The sequence below is a fragment of the Rhinatrema bivittatum genome, chromosome 5 (genome assembly GCF_901001135.1).
Source record: "Rhinatrema bivittatum chromosome 5, aRhiBiv1.1, whole genome shotgun sequence".
Lineage (NCBI taxonomy): Eukaryota > Metazoa > Chordata > Amphibia > Gymnophiona > Rhinatrematidae > Rhinatrema > Rhinatrema bivittatum.
Window position 1 is genome coordinate 5,209,423 of NC_042619.1, and position 25,835 is coordinate 5,235,257.

General features: G+C 48.6%; 1 protein-coding gene across 2 annotated transcripts in view; it reads left to right on the top strand.

The window, feature by feature from the left end:
• The window catches only part of FAM160A2 (family with sequence similarity 160 member A2), a 211,879-nt gene that overhangs the window by 136,475 nt on the left and 49,569 nt on the right, over positions 1-25,835 (top strand). For both annotated transcript variants that reach the window (XM_029601916.1, XM_029601917.1), the window contains exons 6-9: positions 5,899-5,985; positions 7,577-7,744; positions 14,680-14,759; positions 15,284-15,453. In XM_029601916.1, the coding sequence (XP_029457776.1) occupies positions 5,899-5,985; positions 7,577-7,744; positions 14,680-14,759; positions 15,284-15,453 (505 nt within the window). The remainder of the gene's footprint in view (positions 1-5,898; positions 5,986-7,576; positions 7,745-14,679; positions 14,760-15,283; positions 15,454-25,835) is intronic.

Sequence of the window (25,835 nt, forward strand, 5' to 3'; positions counted from 1 at the left end):
ACACCCCACCGTAACTTGTCCGGCAAGAGCCACCAAAAGAGACTGGATTGAGCAAACTCCCTAAGGGGAAGTGGAATCCAAAACTGCTCTGACAACGGGTCCCAGCAGGATAGCAAAGCTGACTGCAGAGGCCTCATATGAGCAAATGCCCATGGAACCAACTCTAAGGTTGAAACCATAGACCTGAAAACTTGCAAGTAATCCCATATCCTTAGTACTTGCTTCTGCAATATTCCGCGAACTTGCTTTTGCAACTTGGATATCCAGTCTTCGGTGAGGAAAACCCTCCCCACTTTGGTATCAAAACGCGCCCCCAAGAATTCCAAATCCTGGGAAGGAACAAGATGACTGTTGCTCAGATTGACTATCCAACCTAGAGAGAGTGCAGTCGGTCGAGGACAACATCCATTGCCTTCTGACAAAGGATCTCCAACTTGGCCCGAATCAACCACTCGTCCAGATAAGGGTGGACTAGGACCCCATCCCTCTGGAGCGCTGCCGCCACCACAACCATCACCTTGGTAAAGGTCCTGGGCGCCGTTGCCAGACCGAAAGGCAGGGTGCAAAACTGAAAATACTCCCCCAGAATCATGAATCTCAGATATCTCTGATGATTGGGCCGGATTCCAATGTGCAAGTACACCTTGGTCAAATCCAAAGACGCCAGATACTCCCCTTTGTGCACCGAGGCAACCACCGAATGTAAGGTTTCCATCCAAAACCGAGGAACCTTTAGAGCGATATTCACCTTTTTTAAATCTGTTCATCCGAGCCAGTGCATGTACTAACTGATCTCTAATATTGCTGCCCCTTGATGTTACAATTAGTGGCGGTTCTTGAAATATATTGTGAATACCCAATATATGCCAATGTCTTCTGATAGATGTTGATATGGCTGAAAATGCAGTAGTTTGTTTTAGCACACATACCAAATTAGGTTCTTGCTTTTTGGGCTTATATGTTAACAAAGCATCCCTATCAGAATCGGATGAATAGTGATCAAGACAAAAATGGTCATTTTAAATGTGGCCAGTGTAGTCATTGTAACAATTGTATTGAGGGTCATGTATGGGAAGATCCAGTATCTAGGTATAGAATCACACGAAAGTCCCATACTACTTGTGATTCAAGTTATATAGTATATGCTCTTTTTTGTAACTGTCCCAAAAGACCATATCAGAGTTGCAGTGGGACAAAGTTCCTCAAGAACTTGGCAGGTTCTTATGGCCTGGATTGGCCACTGTTGGAAACAGGATGCTGGGCTTGATGGACCCTTGGTCTGACCCAGTATGGCATGTTCTTATGTTTTCAGTGGATAAGAGTAAACAGTGGAGTGCCTCAGGAATTTGTACTTGGACCAGTCCTTTCCAATATATTTATAAAAGATCTCGAAAGGACTACAACGAGTGAGGTAATTAATTTGCAGATGATACAAAATTATTCAGAGTAGTTAAACCACAAGCAGATTGTGATAAATTGCAGAAGGACCTTGTTAGACTGCAAGATTGAGCATCCAAATGGCAGATGAAATTAATGTGGACAAGTGCAAGGTGATGCATATAGGGAAAAATAACCCTTGCTGTAGTTACACAATGTTAGGTTCCATATTAGGAACTACCACCCAGGAAAAAGATCTAGGCATCATAGTGGATAACACATTGAAATCATCGACTCATTGTACTGTGGCGGTCAAAAAAGCAAACAGAATATTAGGAATTGTTTGGAAGGGAATGTCGAACAAAATGGTGGATGTCATAATGCCTCTGTATCGCTCCATGGTGAGACCGCACCTTGAATACTGTGTACAGTTCTGGTCGCCGCATCTCAAAAAAGAGATACTTGCACTGTAGAAAGTACAGAGAAGGGCTACCAAAATGATAAAGGATCTGTTCCATCCCCTTTATGAAGAAAGGCTAAAGAGGTTAGGGCTGTTCAGTATGGAGAAGAGACGTTGAGGGGGGATATGATAGAGGTCTACAAAATCAAGAAAGGACTTGAATAGCTAAATGAAAATCAGTTCTTTAATCTCTCAGACAATGAAAGGACTAGGGGGTACTCCATGAAGTTAGCAAGTAACTCATTTAAAACAAATCAGAGAAAATTCTTTTTTACTCAATGCATAATTAAGCTCTGGAATTCATTGCCAGAGGATGTGGTTACAGCAGTTAGCGTATCTGGGTTTTAAAAAAGTTTGCATAAGTTCTATAGCAGAAGTCCATAAACTACTATTAATCAGTAAGGATTAGTAGCTTGGGATTTATTCATTTAATGTTTGGGTACTTGCCAGGTACTTGTGACCTTGTTGGCCACTGTTGAACACAGGATACTGGGCTCAATGGACCCTTGGTCTGACCCAGCATGGCATTTCTTATGTTCTAACCCGCCAGGCTCCCCGAGTCCTGCAAGCACCTCACCGAGACTGGAGACTGGAGGAGAGAGAAATCCCTAAATCATCTCCCCCTCGGGACGTCTTCATGGTGTATCCCAGCAACTCTCTGCAGAAGAGACAAGCAGGGGAGTATACGTGGTCAAGGCTCCTCAGCCTGCAGTTTGTAGTTTCAGTGCCCAGGTCTCAAGAAAATATGGGCCGATATTTCATTTATTTCATTGCGCCCACGAAGGAGGGCTCCTTTTGCCCCATCCCAGATCTCAAAGTAGTTAACCGTCATTTGCGGGTTACTTGTTTTTGCATGGAGACCTTGCTCTCATTGATAACAGCAGTACAGTCAGGGAAGTTTCTGATGTTTCTTGATTTGTCAGAGGCATACCTTCTTATTCCCATCTGGCCCATCTAGGAGAATTTCAGCCCCTAAACTGAATGCATGACCTCCCCCCCCCCCCCCCCTCCCTCTCTTCTTTCCCATTTTTTTCTTTAACTGGCCCCGATCCGAAAAACTCCAGCTGGGAGTGAGACATTCTCTGACAGTCTTTGACAGCAACATGGCCATAGGTGCCACTGTCCTATGGCTGTGCATCCTGCAGGCCCGGAAATTGTCAGGATGAGGGGAAGGTAGAAGAGGAGAGAGGCGCAACGTCCCCTGGCATTGCGCTTCTAGGGGTATCATGAGGCCGCTGCCCCACTGCAACTCTGATATGGTCTTTTGGGACAGAAAATAAAAAGCACTGCTGCCATTTCCTGATCCCATTCGTGTGGGACTGAAGAAGAATCTGCTCCTACTCCATCGTGTCACCTGCTAAAGCCCTCGCCGGGGCCAAAACATAAATCAGCTATCAGCACATTTGAGAGAGAGGATCAGCTGGAGGGGCAGAGTTTGAGAGAGGCTCAACTGAAGGGTTGGAGTTTGAGAGACAGGATCAGCTGGAGAGGTGGAATTTGAGAGAGATGATCAGATAGAGGAGCAGAGTTAGAGGATCAGCTGGAGGGTCAGAGTTTGAGAGAGGATCAGCTGGAGATGTGGAGTTTTGGAGAGAAGATCAGCTGGAGGCTCAGTTTGAGAGAGGCTCAACTGAAGGATTAGAGTTTGAGAGACAAGATCAGCTGGAGTTTGAGAGAGATGATCAGATAGAGGAGCAGAGTTAGAGGATCAGCTGGAGGGTCAGAGTTTGGGAGAGATGATCAGCTGGAGGGGCATAGTTTAAGAGAGAATCAGCTGGAGATGTGGAGTTTTGGAGAGAAGATCAGCTGGAGAGTCAGTTTGAGAGAGGATCAGTTGGAGGAGAAAGTTTTAGAGAGAGGATCAGCTGAAGGGATAGAGTTTGAGAGAGGATTAGCTGGAGGGTGGGGTTTGAGAGATGAACAGCTGGAGGGGCGGTGTTTTAGAAGGAGGATCATCTGGAGGGGCGTTTTAGGGGGAGGATCAGCTGGAGGGGCGGAGTTTGAGGGAGGATCAGCTGGAGGGCGGAGTTTGAGGGAGGATCAGCTTGAGGGGTGGAGTTTGAGGGAGGATCAGCTGGAGGGCAGAGTTTGAGGGAGGATCAGCTTGGGCAGAGTTTGAGGGAGGATCAGCTTGGGCGTAGTTTGAGGGAGGATCAGCTGTAGGGGCGGAGTTTGAGGGAGGATCAGCTGGGGCAGAGTTTGAGGGAGGATCAGCTGGAGGGCGGGGTTTGAGGGAGGATCAGCTTGGGCAGAGTTTAAGGGAGGATCAGCTGGAGGGGCAGAATTTTAGAGGGAGGATCAGCTGGAGTACAGAATGGATTGATTGTTGGAAGGAGACTGCACTATCTGCTAATTTATTTTGGTCATCCTCTGGCATCATGGGGTAAGATTAGCTAAAAGTTTGGGAAGCCTTGAGCTAGGGGCTGTTAGCTGTGACATGTGCGTTGGGGGCTGAAGGGATGTTGTGAAGAACATGGAGGAATGTGGAGAAGATGGTGGAGGTAAAAGAGAGTGGAAACTTGGGACTGGGGAATGGGGGAAAGATGAGAGGACTGAGAGAGTGAGACGCAGGGGAAATGGAAGGGTGGAAGTATGGAGAAATAGGCCAGAAAGTAGGTGAGAGGAGTTGGAAAGCTGAGGTGAAAAGGATGGAGGTTGAGAGAGGAGGGGTGAGGGAAAAGATTAAGACCAACGCATTTAGAACAATTAAAATGGCAAGCATCAAGGTTAGGAAAAAGTATGTTATTTTCAGTTTAGTGACTGGAGCTGTGCACATTTGATATGTATTTTGCTCAGTGCATTTCTCTTTCTCTGTGTCATTCAGAGTCTGGCGTCGTAGAGTTTCCATTTCAGCTTTTGTCTGATGAGGGTCTTTCTGTGTTCTGCCTGGGTGAGGGACTCTGCTAGCATGCACTTTCTGCGTAGGGATCTGTATTCGGTTCTCACTAGGGCATGTATTGGTATTCTCAGGGCAGGATTTAAGATTATGGTGCCCAGAGACCAGAAGAATTTGGTGCCCTAGGCATAGGCCTCTGTTTCCAGCCCTGGGTGTTCGAGGGCCTAATGCTACATTGCAGTACTGCCTTTTATTTTATTTATTTATTTATTTTTAATTTTTATAGACCGAAGTTCTTGTAGGAACTACAAATCAATCCGGTTTACATACAACTTTTAAATGCCCAAAAAGAGTAGTGGGCTTTACATAGAACAGTTGAACAATAAAACAGGTAACAATAGAACTAACAATAATGATGGAACAAATAGAATAGATAACCAATTAAACATAGTAATGTAGTAATAAATATTATATAGAAAATAAATATAAAAGAGATAGAGTAAATGGAGTGTGAGTACAGTATAAATACAAAAGATGAAAGAGCTCAAAAATTAAGGTACAGTTGAGAGAGAAACTTTTCAGAGAAAGAGGCCAAAAGCTCAACAAACTGACTATGTTATTGTTAACTTATTTCTGCACTTCTTACCTCATAGATATATAGTTAATATGAATGTTATTTGTTAAACCGTTTTGATCTATACATGGAACGACGGTATATAAAATGTCTAAATAAATATGGTAGAGAAAGTTTGTTACAAAGGTTCCGAGGGGTTTTTTGACAGAATTTTGTGGTTGCTTCACAATATGTCTGGTAGTGGAGGGACTTTGCTTTGCCGTTAATGAACATAATTGGTTTAATATAATTTAAAAAAAAAAATCACACCCTGTTTTCAACCCCTGCTGCTTAACAAAGTAGATGTTACTAATCAGTCAGGTAGAGTTTAAGATTCAGTTATAATAGAGGTTAAGGATCATATCCATACAGAGCTATGGGAACAAGACCACACTTACATCTAATTATAGATTATGAATAGTGTTTTACATTTTGAAAACGCATTTAAGAGAGTCTCCCAGCTTGTGGCAGTGTTTTGTATGCAGAATAAGGGCACACTTTTTCGCTTGGCTATGGCGTTGATCTCAGAAACCCCTTTCAAACTCCTCTCCCTCTGTGCTAATTCACAATGCTCCCGGCTGAACTGGTTCTTCTGTGCTGTTTCCTCTGTAGGTGGCGCATCCCCTGGTTCAGAATCAGCTGGTGGATTATATCCATAATGGATTTCTGGTGCCTGTCATGGGCCCAGCCCTGCACAAGGTAACCCTTCACTCTGCTCTTACAGCTTGGCAGGAGGCTGGTCTGCAAAGGTGTCATAATATTGACATCCATAGTAGGCACCCAGAATCATCTCCCTGTCCTGGGGCAATGCTCGTTGTATTTTATTTGCAGCAGACGTGAGGACTGTGCGGGCTCAGGCCAGCTGGAGAGTCTTATTTACTCAGTATACAATGAAGTAATAAAACAGAATAATTAGAATGAATGCTTACTCCTATGTACCCTCGCTCCTATCCAGCCACGATGCGAGTACCATCCCTAGTTATATCTCAGAAAAGCCCCTGCCACCTCAATAGAGAGTAGACTGATCTCACTTGGCCAATAAGACATGCTCAAGGAATTATTGTATGTGCATGTAGCTTTTAATTATTGTATTCAATTATGTTAAAGATTTTGTAAACCGCTTCAAGCAAAGCCTGTAATCAGCGGTTATTAAATGTTTTAATAAATAAACCATTTTGAGTTATCTGTGAAATGCTCCATATTGAGGTAAACTAAACTAAAATAGAATGTGCTGCAGTAAAAGGGTTTCCTGAGTTTCTGCAGCCAACAAGATGAGACAGTAATGTGGTTATATAAAGTCTGGTTTATGTTGTCTTTCCCAAAATCGTAGGCTGGAGAGCTCAGGGGGGAGGTCATGGGGATACAGAACCTGTCATCTCTAGGACTGGATGACTCATTGAATTGACATAAGGATACAGAGCCTTTCATCTCTAGGACTGAATCTGGATTGGCATAGAAAGTTTCTACTGTCAATTATACAAAGCACTTTCGGGAAGAGTTTGTAAAAGGGTCTCCATCTCTGTAGAGCACCATGGGATTTTGTAAGGAAGGTTCCATCTCTATAGAGCACCATGTGATACCATAAGGAAGGTTCCATCTCTATAGAGCTCCATGGGATAGTCTGTAAAGGAGATTCTGTCTCTTTGGAGCGCCGTAGGATAGTTTTTAAGGTGGGCTCCATCTCTGTAGGATGCCATCTGTAAGGCAGGCGCTGTCTAGAGCACCATGGGCTGGTTTGTAAGGAAGGCTCTGTCTCTTTAGACCACCATAAGATAATATGTAAGGGGGGCTTCTTCTCTACAGAGCGCCATGGGATTCCGTAAGGAAGGTTCCATCTCTATAGAGCACCATGGGATTCCGTAAGGAAGGTTCCATCTCTATAGAGCACCATGGGATTCTGTAAGGAAGGTTCCATCTCTATAGAGCGCCATGGGATAGTCTGTAAAGGAGATTCTGTCTCTGTGGAGCGCCATAGGATAGTTTTTAAGGTGGGCTCCATCTCTGTAGGATGCCATCTGTAAGGCAGGCGCTGTCTAGAGCACCATGGGCTGGTTTGTAAGGAAGGCTCTGTCTCTTTAGACCACCATAAGATAATTTGGAAGGGGGGCTTCTAGTCTATGGGAAAGTCTGTATGGGAAACTCTGTCTGTGTAGAGTGCCATGGGATAATTTTTAAGGGGGGCTCCGTCTGGGTGGAATGATAGGGGATAGTTTATAAGGGAGGTTCCTTCTGTACAATGCCATGGGATACAATGTGTAAGAGAGGTGCTCTCCTTCCTCTTTTCTCGCAGACCTCTATTGAAGAAATGATTGCCAGCACAGCGTACTTGGATCTCTTCCTGCGCAGCATCAGTGAGACGGCTCTGGTGAAAACCTTCTTGCGATTTGTACTTCTCCATCGCTATGACAACAGCACAATCCTGGATACCCTTGTCAGTCGAATTAGCAGCAACTCAAGAGTGAGCAGCCACATATTATTCCCTTTCTGTCGGGGAAAGAGGGTTTGGGAGTGTCTGTCATTGGGGACTAGCATGAGGACGGAGGCTTTAGCTCATGGGACTTAGACCAAACTTTCTCCTCTTTAGGAAAGCAAGATGCTTCCAGATAATGGAGATGCTTCTACCCTGCAGGAAGAAGACTGCACATTCTGGCCTTGAACACACTCTTCCTGTACCTTCTGACTCTTTACCCTCTCGCCATGCATGCTCTGTCCTTATAACACACTCACTCTCCGAGGACAAGTAGAGCAATAGTCCGTTTACATAGGTGGCATTAGAAGGTGGAGTCTGGCACAGAACTTTTACTTCAACTTTGAGAATGCCCTGCTAGGCATGTGCAGCATCCACCAGGGGCCCGTTCAGTTTCATCTTTTCTGCAGAGCCCACCAATTGTGGATGTTCGTTCTCCTGCTATTGTTGGATCCCTATGTTCTGTGAAGCAAAAATCATTTGTTGCGGGGCCCACAATCTTATTTTTCTCCCTTTTAGTCTTCTAGATAGGTTTTTGGTTGGTTTTTAAGTTTCCTTTTTTTCCAGCATCCATATGGTTCACCAGCATTGATCGCAGTTTTGTGTCATTTGATTTCGCTGTACTGTTTGGCACCAGAATAGATAAGTCTACAAGGACTTCCAAAGGTAACACCTATATATCAAGGTTACATCTGTCACGGATCCCCATTATAGATATATCTTGGGCCTGGGGGCCAGTCAGTATGCCCAGTGGTGTCATCTTTGTGCAACCATGACTCCTAAGGATTGTTGGTCCCAGCTTGACCTTATAAAAAAGCATTTGGGTTTCCTGTTGTATCGGCGAAGGCAACAGGAGTGAGGGAAAAACCCTCACCTTCCCTTTCCGTTTAGGAGGCATGATATTATTGGAAACTTAAAACAGGACAATCTACAGTTTTGCTCAGTCTATGATGCCACCAAATCGTAGTGCAACAGAATGACTAAACCAGAGAGACTAGAAAAATCTGAAGGGGTCTTAAATACCTTCAATGGACCATCGTATGCGTATGTTCTGCCGACGTCCCGGCGAATCCAGGCTAAGCCGTTACGCCGCGCGCCCCTTAAGCGCGTGTGGCTTTAGCGGCGCGCCGCAGAGCGCCCCGCTTAAGTAGGGGCACTTCCGGGTTCCACCTCCGGGGCCGTCCTTCGACGTCAGAACGTCGGTCCGCCAGGTGGACCGACGTTCTGGCGCCCGCTCTCCCGCGTTTTTACTGTATCGGCCCAAATGAATGTAAAATATTTTATGTATGCTGACATTCAGTTCTTTCTGCCATGTAATTCCAGTGGAGTTATCCCAGAGGAAATATTGCAGGATATAATAAGATTGCAGGGAGTGGCTGTTAAGCCATCAATCATTCTTAAACATGAAGAAGACTAAGATTCTCTGGGTAGTGAAAAATTATGGGACTAAAACACAGGGAGAGATTTGGCTGTCTAAAGACCTAGCTGTTCCTATCCAATCCAAAATAAAAAATTTGGGAATCTACTTGGATTCGCAATTATCAATGAAGCAACAAATTTCTCATATTACCAAAGTTTCTTTCTACAAACTGAGAGAGAGAGAGATGGCGCCTCTAGGGCGGCACACATAGTAGTCAACTATTTATACTACTATAGAATGGCCAGCTAGTAACACGAGATCAGGATTTGGGAGTGGTGTACGGTTTTGGGGCCGTACGAACAGCACAGTAGACCTCGGTGAAGATTTGGAGTGAGGAAAGTCACACAAACATTATATTTCTACAGTGTTCTCCCATTCTAGATTGTTGGACTCTCTACCAGGGTACTATCAAGCTTGGGTGAGAGGACAATGTAGAAATCTCATCTTTGTGTGACTTTCCTCACTCAAACCATGTCAGATCTTCATCGAGGTCTGCTGTGCTGTTCGTACGTCTCACTCTTCATGTAAAACTGGCCCCAAAACCCTAGACTACCACCAAATCCTCACCTCCCTGGCCCTCCTATATTGCTCTGTCTCCCTCTCCCCAAGTAAGAAAATGCTTGTCTGAGCTACTTCACAGGTGGCAAACTACAAATACCACGGGAGTGAAAACTGTAACGTGCATCACGATAAACTACCTATGTGAAGCGCTAAGATAGCACACAGTGCGGTAACTCTGAAATTATCATAGCCAAGCCCGTTTTCCTTATCGTGGGCATTATTCATGCGAAAATTATCGCATTTTGATAAATCTAGACCTTAAGTTGGTATGTCTGCTAAAAAGCTTGTTTCCCCCTGCTTATTTTCGGGCAGTGGTACAAGCCTTGGTCCTAAGTCATCTAGACTGTTGTGAGATATTATACATTGGGCTCCTGGATAAATTGATGCATGTATTGCAGTTGGCATAGAATGCAACCTAAGAAGGCATATGTCAGCCTAGTTTGAGGAATGCTTTCCCTTGTGTTTTAAGAGATTCCATTAATTTGTATATCCCACGGCGATCATTAAGAATTCTTGCTTATTAGCCATCCCGCTGGTTAAAAGTACAGATGGGTGCAAACTAGAGCTAGAGCTTTTTCCTCATTGGCTGCCACTGAATGGAAAAACTTCCGGCTGAGCATCGGCAGCAGCAGGATATAAAGACATTCAGGTGTTCAGGGAGGCAGATTGACTGGCTTTCTTCTGTACATAAGTAACTTAATGAGAATGTAACATTTTATACTTATTTAAATCTTAATTACTATTTTTGTGTTTTAATCTTATTATATTGTGTTAATTTGTGAATGTTTTATTGTAACCTGCACTGAACCAATTTTTTTTTTTGAAGTAACGAAATATAAGCAATCTTAAATGAATAAATAAAATAAATTCAAAGGGACATGGGATACACACTGTGAATCCCTAAAGGCTAGAAGTTGGAAATCAAGAAAAGGGGGTGTGGGGGTAACCTGCACAGAGAGGCAGTTATTACCCTTAACAGAAGCCTTGATGCTTTTGACGCAACTGCAATGTTACGCTCCGCTTCGAAGGCAGGGGTTAAAAGGAGAATTGGATTCAGACGAAAGCCAACGCTTGGCCCAACTTTTACGGTCCGGGTTACTGATACACAGACATTAGGGAAAAAGCACAGGACTGCTGCTACAGCTAAGTCCTAAAGCAAAGCCCTTTCAAGCAGCAGCATTGACTGAATTATCAGGAAGGCTGCTCTCCACGTAAAAATGTTGCTAGCAGTAATTTTGTTATGGGTTTGACAGTTGCTTGGTTTTGATTGTAAACATTACTGCTGTTAACATAAGGCTTGGGGGTAACCAGCACGGAGTGGCAGTTACTTCCATAAGAAACTTGCTGGGCAAATTGGATGGACCATTTGGTCTTATTTTTGCCGTAACTATGTTAAATGAGAAAAAAACAATGGCCCCTCAGATCACAGTGGGATCGAGGTAGCATCCAGCGACTGCAGCACTCTCTGTCCTGGTGGCTGATCCATTCAGTCTGACCAGGGGTATACCCTTCCAAATTCCTCCAGTAAAATTTGTCCTGATTACAGGGGCGGGGGGCCCAAGTAGAGGCACTCTGCACCCAGTGGCACTGGTCAGCTTAGGAAAAGCTTCATCAGATCAATTTCCTAGAGCTAAGGGCAATTTGGTATGTTTAAAGGCTTTCAGAGTCCAGATTGACCAACAAAGTGATTCTGGTCTAAACATTCAAGTGCTGATGTTTTGTATCAACAAGTAGGGAGGAATGGAGCTTTACTTCCTGGGTCAAGAAGCTGTCCAAATGTGAGAATCAAACAACGATTCTCAGGACCACATATCTGGCAGGTGAGGAGAATGGCCTGGCAGACAGATTAAGTCGGATCATGGAACCCCACGGATAGCCTCTATACTGGGAGATAGCAAACCAGGTGTGCTGTGAATGGGGCATACTCATGGTGGACTTGTTTGCACCCCCTTTCCTGCTCCAGGAGAGGGATTCAAGTCAAACTAGCCTCTGACACCATTGTCTTGAATTAGGGTCAGGGCTTGCTGTATGTGTATCCTCCAATGCCTCTCATTGCAGAACTTGTTGAAACTCAGAAGAGACTACGAAACTATGATTCTCATAGCACCCTTTTGTCTGAGATGGATTAGTTTATGTCTCCTGTGGGAGGTGTCAATCAGGGATCCAATCAGCCTTAGGAATTTACCAGCCTTCATTATTCGAGATCAGGGGCTGTCCCTGGCCCCTCACAGCCTGGATGCTGAGAGGGTAGTTCTACAACCTCTGAATATTTCTGAAGATATGTCTCATGTTCTAATGGCTTCCAAGAAGGACTCCACAAGGAAGTCCTGTGGGTCGAAATAGAGATTAGCCTTTTCGTGTGAAGAAAAGGCTCTAGATCCTTAATCCTGCTGCACACAAAAACTGCTTCATTATCTTCTACGTCTTTTAGAGCTGGGTCTTAAGACCAATTTGATAAGAATTCACCTTAATGCAGTTGGCACCTACTACCACCATTTAGAAGGCAGACCCATCTCGGTACAGCCTTTAGTTGTTCAATTCATGTGGGACCTCCCTTCAAGTTGCCCTCTGTGTCTTGGGACCTCAGTGTGGTTTTGGCTCAGCTGATGAAAGCTCCCTTTGAGTCTCTGGGCTCCTGTTAGCTGAAGTACGTGACCTGGAAGGTGATGTTCACTTCAGTCTGCAAAGTCAGTGAGCTCCTGGCCCTACTGATTTATCCACCTTAAACCAAGTTTTTTCAGAATAGGACGACTCTGTACGCATCCTAAGTTCCTGGACTTCCACCTAAATCAGTCGATCGTCCTTCCAACATTCTTTCTTAGGCCCTATATCCACAAAGGTGAACAAGCACTGCACAGTTTGGACTGCAAAAGAGCCTTAGCTTTCTTTTGGAGCAGACTGAAGCCCTTAGAAAATCCACTCAACTTTCATTTCTTTTGACACCACAAAACCTGGCATTGCCTTTGCCAAATACTCTTCATTGAATTGGCTAGCGGATTGGATTTCCTTTTGTTATGCACAAGTGGGCCTAAATCTAATTGGCCATGTCAAAGCGCATAGTGTTAGAGCCATGACAGTGTAGGTAGCCCACCTCGGAGCGACCTCCAAGGAGGAGATCTGCAAAGCTGCGACGTGGAATTCTCGCCACACGTTCACATTGCACTATTGTTTGGACTGGGACTCCCGACGCAACCGTACGTTCGGCCAATCTGTCCTACGGAATCTCTTGGAGGTGTAGAATCCAACTCCATCCCTCCTATGGCCTATTGATTTTGTTCCAGGCTGTCCCTATAAAACATCTGGTAATACAAAATCCCTTGATGCCATCAAAAACAGTTTTTACCCATTGGTACTGTTTCAGGTTTTCCCCTTTTTCATTATGGGCAGTCTGTAGCAAGGGCTTCTCCATCTGTGAGGATTGCCATCCTGCTTGACCTCAGAGAAAGCAGAGTTATTTATCTGTAACAGGTGTTCTCCAAGGACAGCAGGATGTCAGTCCTTAAGAAACCCACCTTAGAGTTGTCTTCTCCATAATTAAGCTAAATTTTAGGCTGAAGGGGCCCCCGTGTGGATGCGTGGCAGCATTGCCCAGTAGGGCATGATCAAAATCCTACAAACGTTCAAGTAAATGGTTCCTGCCAGGCTCCATCTGATGATGTCACCTACATGTGAGGACTGACACCCTGCTGTCCTCAGAGAACAGCTGCTACAGGCAAGCAACTCTGCTTTCTGTGCATTCTTTCTCTGTACCCTTCTGCACACTCACCCTATACATTCTTTCTGTTCTTTTACACACTCATCGTGTACATTCAGTCTCTTTACCACCTCTGCACAGGCTGTACTTAAACATCCTCCTGTCATTCCCTGCATCTTCCTCTCTGCACACTGTCTTCTGTACTCAGCCTGTATCTTCTCTCTCTGCCCTTATACATATTCATCCTATATTTTCAGTCTCTTTACTCTCCCTGCACACTTTATTCCTTTAGCAGTCTGTTTGCTCTTCCTTCCTGTGCTCTCTGTCCTTGGATATAATTGGTATCATTCGGTCGCTCTACCCTCCCTCTCTGCACATTCTGACTTTCACTCCTGGGGAAATTCTGTGCAAACAAACGTATGAATTCCGCACACAATCTTTTACAATTCGGCAGGCTTTATTTGTCCAGGGAACGCACTAGAATCATTGTCTCTGAGTAGTAGTTCATGTTTAATGCAATACAAAGAGGCAAAATGTGTATTTTTTTGTGCAGATTTGCCCCATCATGTCTGGCCTCTCAAGTTTGCTCTCCCCTTATGGCTTGAATCCCTTCCCCATCTCTCCTCTCCTTCGGGTCAGCTCCCCTGTTCACTCACTATCTCCCTCTCCCCCTAGGGTTGACCCCTCTCCCATCCCTTTTCCCCCACCGGATTTTTCTCTCTGCCCCACCAGGCTCGAGCCCCTCACGAGGCTTGAACCTCTCCCCAGCTCTCTCTCTCTCTCTCTCTCTGCTCCTTCCCTCACCCCAGTAAGACCCCCAGCTTGCTCTTCCTGCCCACTCCTGGGTTGGGGGCAGAGAGGAAATCCCCCATCCCCCAGTTCTCTGCCTTCACCCCAGCAAGACCCCCAGCTTCCTCTCTGTCTGCTTCCCTCTCTTTAGCAAGATGCCAGCTGTCTCCTTGCTTCCCCCAAGCTTACTGTCTACCTCTCTGGTTTAGGCTCCACCAGACCTCCCTGCTCCCTTCTACGTTCAACCCACACAGGACAAGGCTGAGGCAGAGCCTGCCACTGACTCTCCAGCTCTTTTCTGGACCTTATCTGGGGGGCAAATTCAGAATTTTGTGCAGGAGGAGAGTTCTGCGTGAGGGCACAGGTCCCCCCAGGAGCAGACTTTCTATACTTGTGCTCTATCACTTTACTCCTGCTCCCTCGGCACTGTGTCCTTTTACATGTGTTTATTTTTGTTTCTAGCTGTGTATGGTGTCCCTGAGTCTCTTCAGGACTCTTCTGAATCTAAACTGTGAAGATGTTTTGCTTCAGCTGGTGCTCAGGTAAGTGATCCTGTAGCCAAAACCGAGCTAAGAAAGGAAGAGGAAAAAAGGTCCTATCTGAGGTGCTAGTGTTCTGCTCGTTTAAAAGCTGCCTTCTGCAAAATGAGATGAGAGAAAGCTCATGCTAACATGTGAATGTCTGAGACCCTATAGATCATGGGCCATGTTAGTATTCTGCACAGTGAGGATTGCGTTACAGGAATTCCCTTCCATTCTTATCTGTACTAACCAAGAATAATAACCAAAAACATAAGCCAGGTTTGATAAATCACGTTAAATCATTTTGTAAATAAGCCATAATGTTGCTGCTCTAGCTGAAATGCTCTAAAGATGACTGAGGCCATGGTGGTTTGTCTGTACAAGCAAAGGATCTGATACTCCCTTCCCTGAATGCCTGGCAGTCAGAGCTGGACTATGCAATCTGAGATCATTTCCCATCACATCACGAGGTAATTTTGTGCCCGTCTGCACCGCGTTTCAGTACAGCTGCAGGGCAATGATTGTGGTGTTCCTCTTCCTGCCAGGTATCTCATCCCCTGCAATCATGTCATGCTGAGCCAGAAAAGAGCTGTGAAGGATCTGGATTTCTATGGGAAGACAGCAGATAAGTTCCTGTCACTGATCCCACACTGCTGCCGGAAAGAAAGCTTCCCACTGTCTGAGAGAGAGGAGGAGCATGCAACGTGGTCCAAAGGTAACGAGAAAGAGAGAGAGAGGGCGCTCAGACCCAGAGGGGAGAGAGCACGTGTGTCTGCTCACAGGCGGCTCGATCCAGTAAGGCCGCGGTAAAAACAGTGAGGTAGTGTCAGGCCCACCCTTCCTCCCCGCACGCACAGTTCTCTTCACTAACTCCCCGATACTCTCCTCTAATCGCATGCAAATGCATGCCGCGGCTGTGAAGCGGTAGGGAAGGGTTATGCCCGCGCAACCCATTTTACTGTATAGGCGCTGTAACAGCGCCTATACAGTAACCTGGGTGCGCTGGTACCTGTCATTTCAAATGACATTTGAAATGACAGGTACCAGGAAGTGTAAAAAAGTTTAAAAAACAAAAAACCTGTGTGTTATATAAAAAAATAAAACAATTTTAAATACCTGTCGGAGGGCCGTGGGTCCCGGTGGGCGGCGGGCGGCCATCAGCGGCATCCGGTAGTCCCTTCTCCCTTCCTCCCTCCCTCCCCTGCCTGGATGAGCGCCAAAATCGCACGGGCGGGGGGGGCGGCAGCGGGGGGGGCGGCAGCAGGATCGGGGGGCGGCGGGTAGGCAGCAGCGGGGTCCGGGGGGCAGCGGCAGCAGGATCCAGGGGCGGCAGTGGCAGCGAGATCCGGGGGGCGAGTAGCGGCAGCGTGTTCGATCGGGCAGGTAGGTGGGAAAAAAAGATGGCCGCCTGCACGGGGAAAGCTGCAATTGGCCGCTGAAGACGTGACGTCACACCCCGTGACGCCAAACGTCGTGACGTCACGTCTTCAGCGGCCAATTGCACGATTTTCCCGTGCAGGCGGCCATCTTTATTTTGCCACCTACCTGCCTGCCCGATCGAACACGCTGCCGCTGCTGGCTCCCCGGATCTCGCTGCCGCCCCTGGATCCTGCTGCCGCTGCCCCCCCGGACCCCGCTGCCGCTGCCCCCCCGGACCCCGCTGCTGCCTACCCGCCGCTCCCGGATCCTGCTGCCGTCCCCCCCTCCCCCCCCCCCCCCCCCCCCGCTGCTGACCCGCCCGTGCGATTTTGGCGCTCATCCAGGCAGGGGAGGGAGGGAGGAAGGGAGAAGGGACTACCGGATGCCGCTGATGGCCGCCCGCCGGCCGCCTGGACCCACGGCCCTCCGACAGGTATTTAAAATTGTTTTATTTTTTTATATAACACACAGGTTTTTTGTTTTTTACACTTTTTACACTTACCATAGCAGGCCCGAGCCTTGCTACTTTTCCGTTTGGTTTTTTTTTTGCTTCGGGAGGAGGGGACCGGACGGGGCTGCAGGAGACCGGACGGGACCAGGGCGGGTAAGCAATGTTTTTACCCTACACTACACTACACTAACTCCTACTAGGGGGAGGCGGTAAACTAGCAGGTTAAGGCCGCGGCAGAACAGCGGGTTACGGAGGAGATAATATCAGCGCCCGTTACAGTATCGCAGGGGAATAGCTAATTCCTTCATTATACAGCTTTTTCGTTCATTTACATGCCGGGTGCGGAAAGGGTTTAGGAAAGGGTTTAGGAAGCGCTAAGGACGCGTGAAACTGGAGACTGTATGGCTGGATGGCCTTACTCGTCTGTATTGTGCGCTCCCAGCACGTTACAGACCGGGAATCTTTAACTCAACGTTACTGTATCGACCTGAGGGTGAGGGAGAGAGTGCTGAGCTGTTCTTTGGAGATCTAGAAAGGGCCTGACATGTTCCCTCTTCACAAGATGTGGAGTAGAAAAGAGGCTGGTGACTACAGCCAGTTTTACTGGTGGCGGGAAAGTGAATGGAATCTCTGTGGAAGGGATCATGAAATAGTTCAGGCTCTGAGGCAGCATGAGATCATGTCAGACAGATGTGACTAATTTCTTTCTGATCTAATTCTCCATGACCCTTCAGGCCTCTGCTTCCTCAGTAGGACTTGAATCTGGTTTTAAAGGCTCTGTCCTTGCCTCCTTTTCAGCTCCTGAAACAGATTTCACTGAAGGATCTTACTGTAAATGCAGTTTTTATGGTAGCTATTTGTTAAATGTGCCAGCTAGCCGGACAAGGGGCTGAATATCTCAAATCATGCCGTTTAGATGGAAAACTTTGATATCCATCTAAATGGCTTTTAAATATTGACAAAATGCACAAAAGACACCCTATGTACACCCAGGTAACCAAGAAACAGAAAATGTGCAACCAGAAAAATAATAATTCTCCTGGTCAATATTTAATAAGGTAAAACCTCAATATATGTAGAACCACTATGTAGATCAGCCACAATATAACTTAGTATAGGCTGAAACAACCTTAATTGTCCATATTAATATATTGTGGTTTTTTATATTGTTTTTTTCGTAAATTTTCCTTGTTGCAAATAAAGTCAAATGAACAATGAATTTAAAAAAAATGTGTGAGTCACATCTATGTCAAAAGAAATGAATGTCACAGAAAAATCAACTTATCTTCAAAAATGCAGCATTGATCCCACAAATCCCTGACACGCTGCCATGTTTCATCAGTTGTGCATCAGGGGGATGATTGATCCTTTTGTAATCCCACACATGTTGGAATTGATCGCTGTGTCGTACAGCGGTCCTTCTGTCAAATTTGTAAGTCTCTGCAAACTAAGGCCTGGATTTTCTAAGGTCACAGACCTTAGAGAATCTGGCTGGGGACCGGGCCTGCGAAAGCCGGCGGCGACCGCACCACCGTGGTGTTATCGCTGCCGGCTTTCGCACCCAATAGCGCCACCGTGAAAGATGGCGCTATTGGGCGTGCTACTGGCGGCGATAAGGAGTCTTACCTTCGCCGTCAGCGAAGTCGTCGCGGAGTCCACCCCCAACGCCACCCCGACTCCTCCCCTTCCGGTGCGGACTCCGCCGCGATCCCTTTAGAAAATGACCCCCTAAGGAAAGACGCTTTATTTAAAGGGAAACAAAAGTGACGTCAAGAAATTCAAAGGTTGCCCCAGGAGGTTCCTCTCCCAACTCCTAGCCAAAGGACTCAATAGACCATAGACCATGTAGCAGAATTGGTGAAGATTTTATTTGCCTCACTGGCATCTAGGGTCAAAGTGTACAGTCTTCAGCCTTTCCTGTCCAGAGTGTCGGAGCCTCTTTTATCTTCATGCTTGAGCGATGTCTCATCAGAGATTCCAAGAGTGAAATCTAGTTCACACCATTTTCTAGCTGCACAGTCCAGCCAATCCCCCAGGAATATTCCCCTACAAGAATACCAAGGGCCCTGCTCCAGTCACCTGCATCATCACTAGGATCCTGGGTTAGTGCTCCTTCATCCCTAGAATCCTAAGAAGGGCTGATGGGGTTTCTCCCTGAGTATTTTTTTAAGATCTACCCCTAAGTGTATTACTTTGCACTTGTCCACATTAAATTTCATTTGCCATTTGCATGCCCAGCCTCCCAGTTGTGTAAGGTCTTCTTACAATTCCTTTTCTTTTTTGTTTAGCTCTTAGTGATTCCAGCACAGCTAAGCTCATGACCAGTTATTCACTTTCACCCAGCCTGGAGGGATCACCTCCTCTCATCCACAAATCCAGGACCCACATAAGATTGAGGAAAGAGGACAAGTACAGGCACTTTCATCCTGGCTGGCTCCGCAGATACATAACAGTTATATAGCATGAATATCCCCTGCTTATCAAAGATATGAAAAATACATTGCAATAGTAGAAATCTTTACCACTTCCCTTGTCAGGGAGAGGGAATCTTTTCAAAATGCTTATGTTACCCAAGGGGTTGCGTAGTCTCAAAAAAAGATGTAAAAATCATTCATGATTTGATGTCTAGGTTTCTTTGGAAGGGGATCTAGCCAGGGCCCCTCTGGCCTCCCTAACCTACGAGCCGATACAGTCGGAACGCACTGTTAACCCTCGATTGCACGCGCGTTTTCGATGCGCTAGCGTTACCCCTTATTCAGTAAGGGGCCAAAAACGCGCGTCCACCCCCCCCCCCCCCCCCCCGAACCTAATAGCGCCCGCAACATGCAAATGCAAGTTGATGGTCCTATTAGGTATTCCCGCGCACATTTTACTTTCAGAAATTACCCAAAGGTAGGCACTAATTTCTTCGGGCACCGGGAAAGTGCACAGAAAAGCGGCTCGAGGGTCGAAAACCGGACGCTCAATTTTGCCGGCGTCCGGTTTCCAAACCCGTGGCTGTCAGCGGGCTCGAGAACCGACGCCGGCAAAATTGAGCGTCTGCTGTCAAACCCGCTGACAGCCGCCGCTCCGGTCCAAAAGGAAGCGCTAGGGACGCGCTAGTGTCCCTAGCGCCTCCTTTTATATGTTTTTACCGCCAGACTTTACTGTATCGGCCCGCTAGAGCATATTGAGGCATTTCAAGGATGGGTTATTTGAAACAACTCATTTTATTCCACCTGAGATTGAGAAAAGTTGAGCCCATCCATGTTCTGCATTCTAAGTCCTCAGCACTTTCATTTCATGTTAAAAAATAATGTGCTGTCTGCGTCTGTTAGAACTGCCTAGAAATTTATTTGCTTGGGCATACGTGTAGACTGTCATTATTTTTGCCAGTACAAGGGAATTCCAATTTCATGACAGGCAATAAAAAATGTTTGAGAGTTGGGTTTCTAAGGGAATTCAACACATTACGCAGGTGGTTAACCATGACGGCAAAATGTTTCCATTTCAGAAGCTGAAAGGGAAGAATAATCTTGTTCAAGGGAACTGCTTTCCCGTTGAGACATTATGTTAACTCGACAGGAACAATTTCAGGGGAAAAATTGAAGATTCCCTGTACGTACCAGGATCAGTCCAGGACACCTGGGTTGTGACTCCGCACCAGTAGATGGAGACAGACTAAAACTTGTGGGCGGAGCATATATGCCCCTGTGCCAGTCACAGCCCCTCAGTCTTACTCTGTCTCCAGTAGGTGGTGCAGGTCCGGTCACAGCCCTGTCGGGCCTGATTCTGGTTCTTAGTCAGGTTCGCTTTTTGGGGTTTTGTTTTTTTCTATTAGACCTTGGTTTTTTACTGTAAATTGGGGTTTTTGTTTAATTTGGTTACTTTAGTCCCGGTTGCCCTACCTCCCTGGGGAGTTGTGAGGTCCTGAGGGGATTACCCTCCCCAGGTTGAGGCCGCTGCTAGGGTTGAGGACCCGGCTGGACTAGTAGCAGCGTCAGGGGTGACACCGGGGAGCCCGGTTCACTCACCCCTGCAGGACATAGGGCTTTTCAGCACCTGGGACAGCGTTTTTTTCTTATTTAAAAAAAAAAAAAAAAAAAAAGTGTTTTTACTTTTGTTTTCAGTCGGCTCTCCGTTCCTTGGCGTTGCGCTCCGTTCCGCTCGAGGGGGGGCGTCTTCGGCAGGGGGGTGGTCGCCGATTTTCGCCGCGTTGAATTTTTGTGTTTATTCGGCGTCCCTCAGTGCTTTTCGGCGCGTCTTTGGTTTCCCGCGGTTTTTTTTTTTGCAAGGCCGCGCGGCTCGCAGTGCAGGGCCTGCGACTCGGCGCGCGCGCGTCTCTCCCGGGACGGCCTTTGCTCGGCCTGCGTCCCGGGAGACGAGGGATCGTCGGCGGCTCCTCGGGGGGCCCGTTCCCGGGTCGCGCGATCGCCGTCGCAAGGGGGGGGGTCCCCCTGATAGGCCTCCTGACCCGTTCCTGGTCAGCGCGGGAATGGCGGCCATTTTGCCTACCGGCCGGGTAGCTTCGCGGGAAACGGTGGGGGCCTCGGTTTTACCTCCTACGCTTTCCCCGCAGCGGGGTGCGGCGGTGGAGGTCCCTTCAGAGGGGCCCCAGTCCCGGGGACATTCGGAAAGCGACGCAACGGATTCGGGCAAGTTTTCTGAAGATTTGGCGCTTTTGCTGCGCAAAGGTCTCCGTTATAAGCGCAGCAAGCGCAGACGGGGGGACGCCTCGCGTTCAAGGGTCCACCGGTCCCCGCCGCAGAAGAAGATGGCAAGGAGGGTGGCGAAGACCACCCAGAGCGCGGCCTGGGGCAAACGGCTTCCCCGAGGGGTGCCGCAGAACTCGGATTCCGAAGATACCTCCGGGGCGGACACAGAGGCCTCCGAAGAGCCCCTGCCTGGGGCCGGGACGGCAGCAGCAGATGGCTCGGCGCCGCCCAGTACAGGTAAAGGAGCGCAGGCCGTCGACGGGGATGACCCCAAGGTGGTGCGTCTGTTCCGCAGAGAGGAACTGTCGCCACTCATTCCGGCCTTTCTCCAGGATCTGGGGATTGAGGCTCCTCCGGTGGTGGTCCGCCAGGAGGCAAATATGGATCCTGTTCTGATTGGGTTCACAGGGCCGGCGGTCGTTTTTCATTTTTTCGTCCACGGATATCCTCTTCAAGGAATGAGATACTCCGGAGTTAGGTCTGAAGGTCAGCAAGGCCCTGGACAAACTTACCCTTTGCCGGAGGATGCGCTAGAGCTCCTCCGACTCCCAAAGGGTGGATTCGGCAGTGTCAGCTGTCACGAAGAGGTCTACCATCCCGGTCACGGGAGCGACAGCCCTCCGGGATATTCAAGACCGTAAGTTGGAGGTTCAACTCAAAAGAATTTTGAGGTTTCTGCCCTAGGGGTGCGTGCCGCCAGTTGCACAAATTTTGCTATGCGTGCTAGTCTGCGCTGGGCTCAAGTCCTGCAGGCGAATGCGGGTCTCTCTTCAGAGGAGGCTTCCCAAGCTGACAGATTGGAGGCGGCCATTGCCTATGGCGCGGATGCATTCCATGATCTTTTGCGCACCTCAGCTAGGCCCATGGTGGCAGCGGTGTCGGCACGTCGTCTCCTTTGGCTGTGCAATTGGACAGCGGATGGCTCTTACAAGGCTCACCTCGGGGGCTTTGCCTTTTAAGGGGACATTGCGGTTCGGCAAGGAGTTGGACGATTTGATGGTTTCCCTGGGGGAGAACCGAGCGTTTAAGCTGCCGGAGGATAGGACCCGGTCGAGATCTTCCTTTTCAGGCAGAGCCCGGTTCAGGGGGCCCAGGAAGTCTAGGCCGCAAAGATCCTCTGGACCCTCGTATAGGCCGTCTTCCTCTCGGAACACCCAGTGGCAGCAGTCCTTTCGGGGCAAACGTTTTGGCCGGCAAGGAGGGGCCCCGTCGGGTGCGGGGTCCAAGCCTTCGCAATGAAGTTCGGCCGGCCCATCCCTCGTCGTGTCCTCGGCACGCTGTTCCAAACGTGGGGGCGCGTCTATCCTTATTCCTCGAGGAATGGGTCAGCGTGACATCGGATCAATGGGTACTCGACGTGATAAAACATGGCTACGAGTTAGATTTTGCTCGCATCCCAACGGACAAATTCCTGGTCTCACCCTGCAAGGATCCCAAGAAGAAGGCGGCGGTGCTAGATACCATCCAAAGACTAGAAAGACTGGGAGCCATCTCGCCGGTTCCGGCCGCTCAGTACGGCAAGGGCCGGTACTCCATTTACTTCTTAGTCCCCAAGAAAGACGGCACTTTCCGCCCAATTCTGGATCTGAAAGGAGTCAACAGATGCCTTCGAGTCCCTCACTTCAAATGGAGACCATTCGGTCAGTGATCGCGTCAGTGCGTCCCGGCGAATTCCTGGCGTCCCTAGATCTCACAGAAGCATACCTTCATGTGGGAATTCAACCAGCGTTTCAGCGGTTTCTGAGGTTTGGCATTCTGGGCAGGCACTTCCAGTTCCGGGCGCTTCCGTTCGGCCTGGCGACAGCGCCTCGGACATTCACGAAAGTGATGGTGGTCGTGGCGGCGCAGTTGCGGCGGGAAGGCCTGCTGGTTCACCCTTACCTCGACGATTGGCTGAGCCGGGCGAAGTCTCAGAGTCTGTGTCGGCAGGCGGTGGCCAGGGTGTTACAGCTCTTGCAGTCCCTGGGCTGGGTGGTCAACTTCAACAAGAGTTATCTCGAACCCTCTCAGTCCTTGGAATATCTTGGAGCCCTGTTCGACACGAAGCGAGGCAGTGTGATTCTCTCGCAGGACCGGATATGCACACTGCAGTCTCAGGCGCTATGTCTTTTGTCGCTACACCGGCCACGAGTCTGCGATTACCTGACGGTTCTGGGGTCTATGGCATCCACGCTGGCGTTAGTCCCTTGGGCGTTCGCTCATCTATGGCCGCTGCAGTCCTCATTGCTTTCCCGCTGGAAACCGGTTTCCGAGGATTTCTATCTATCTCTACCTCTCGAGGGGCAGGCGCGATCCAGCCTGAGCTGGAAGTCGGTTCAGGGTCTGTGGTCAGAGTCGCAGACCCGGTGGTCTATCAACCGGCTGGAGACCAGAGCGGTCCGTCTGGCGCTGCAAGCTTTTCTACCCCTCGTGCACGGACAGGCGGTCCGGGTATTGTCGGACAACGCTACCACCGTGGCTTACATCAATCGCCAGGGAGGGACAAGAAGTCCTCTAGTGGCGGAGGAGACGCGGCTCTTGATGCTCTGGGCAGAACAGCATCTCAGCCATCTCCTGGCTTCCCACATAGTGGGAATCGACAACGTCCAGGCGGATTTTCTCAGTCGTCACCGCTTGGATCCCGGAGAGTGGGAGTTGGCGGCCGAGGCGTTTCTCTTCATTCGCCGGACTTGGGGAACGCCCCACATGGATCTGATGGCCACCTGGCACGACGCGAAGGCTCCGCGATTTTACAGTCGACGTCGCGATAGGGGAGCAGAAGGAGTCGACGCGTTGGTGCTTCCCTGGCCGGTGGATGTGCTTCTGTATGTGTTCCCACCGTGGCCCATGATCGGAAAGATCCTACGGCGCATAGAATTGCATCCATCCAATGTGATCATGGTGGCGCCGGAGTGGCCACGCCGTCCGTGGTTTGCGGACCTGGTCCAGCTGTCAGTGGCCGCACCCCTTCGTCTACAGGGATTCCCGGGGTTCCTTCGTCAGGGCCCCGTCTGTTTGGAGGATGCGGCTCACTTCTGTCTCGCAGCATGGTTTTTGAGAGGTATCGGTTGAAGAGAAAAGGCTACTCGGATGCGGTCGTTGCTACGTTGCTGAGATCCAGAAAACAGTCTACGTCCCTAGCTTATGTTCGGGTCTGGGTAGTTTTTGAGGAATGGTGCATGGAGTGGGGCCTAGACCCCACTTCCGCTTCTATTCCCGATATTCTGGCTTTTCTCCAGGCGGGGCTCGCCGAAGGTTAGCGTGTAATTCCCTTCGGGTTCAAGTGGCGGCGCTTGGCTGTTTGCGTGGTAAGGTCCGGGGGATCTCTCTGGCTCTCCACCCGGATATCTCCCGCTTTCTTAGGGGGGCTAAGCACCTCCGTCCTCCGTTGCGGCCCCCTTGCCCGTCTTGGAACCTCAACTGGGTACTCTCAGCCTTATGCTCAGTGCCGTTTTGAGCCCCTGAAACGTTCTACGCTCAAGGATCTCACCTTGAAGACCGTATTCCTAGTGGCGATTGCATCGGCCCGTCGTGTTTTCAGAATTACAGGCGTTGTCCTGTAGGGAGACCTTCTTGCGCATCTCCGATTCGGGGGTCTCCTTGCGGACGGTTCCCTCCTTCCTTCCTAAGGTCGTGTCGTCGTTCCATTTGAATCAGTCAATTGAACTTCCCGCTTTCTCGGTTGCGGAGTCTTCGGACCCGAAAACAAAAGACTTGAGAAAACTAGATGTGCGGAGGTCCCTGCTTCGCTATCTGGAGGTTACTAATCCGTTTCGGGTGACGGATCTTCTGTTCGGGTGACGGATCTTCTGTTTGTGTTAACTTCGGGTCCAAAGAAAGGTGCTGCGGCGTCCCGCACGACAATTGCCCGTTGGCTCAAGGAAGCCATTGGTTCTGCGTACATTCTGCGCGGAAAATCGCCGCCGGTGGGTCTTCGGGCTCATTCGACACGGTCTCACGCTGCGTCTTGGGCGGCATCTTCTCAGGTGTCGCCTCAAGAGATTTGCAGGGCGGCTACCTGGAAGTCGTTGCATACCTTCATTAAACATTACCGGTTGGATGTTCAGGCTACTGAAGCTGGGGGTTTTTGGAGAGAGGGTACTCCGAGCGGGACTCTCTGCTTCCCACCCTCGGTAAGTTAGCTCTGGTACATCCCAGGTGTCCTGGACTGATCCTGGTACGTACAGGGAAAGGAAAATTAGTTTCTTACCTGATAATTTTCGTTCCTGTAGTACCAAGGATCAGTCCAGGATCCCGCCCGCAGTGTTGCGTTATAGTAACGGAGAGTCCGCTCATTATTGTGTTTTTCAGTACGCTGATCCATTCGCTCTTCCGGTTGGGGAGTCTGGTTCCTGTAGGAGTGTTGGTTTTCTTTTCCCTACCAAGTTGTATGGTTAGCTATGGTTGCCTTTTGGCTTTTGTCTACTTTGACATTACGTATGACTGAGGGGCTATGACTGGCACAGGGGCATATATGCTCCGCCCACAAGTTTTAGTCTGTCTCCATCTACTGGTGCGGAGTCACAACCCAGGTGTCCTGGACTGATCCTTGGT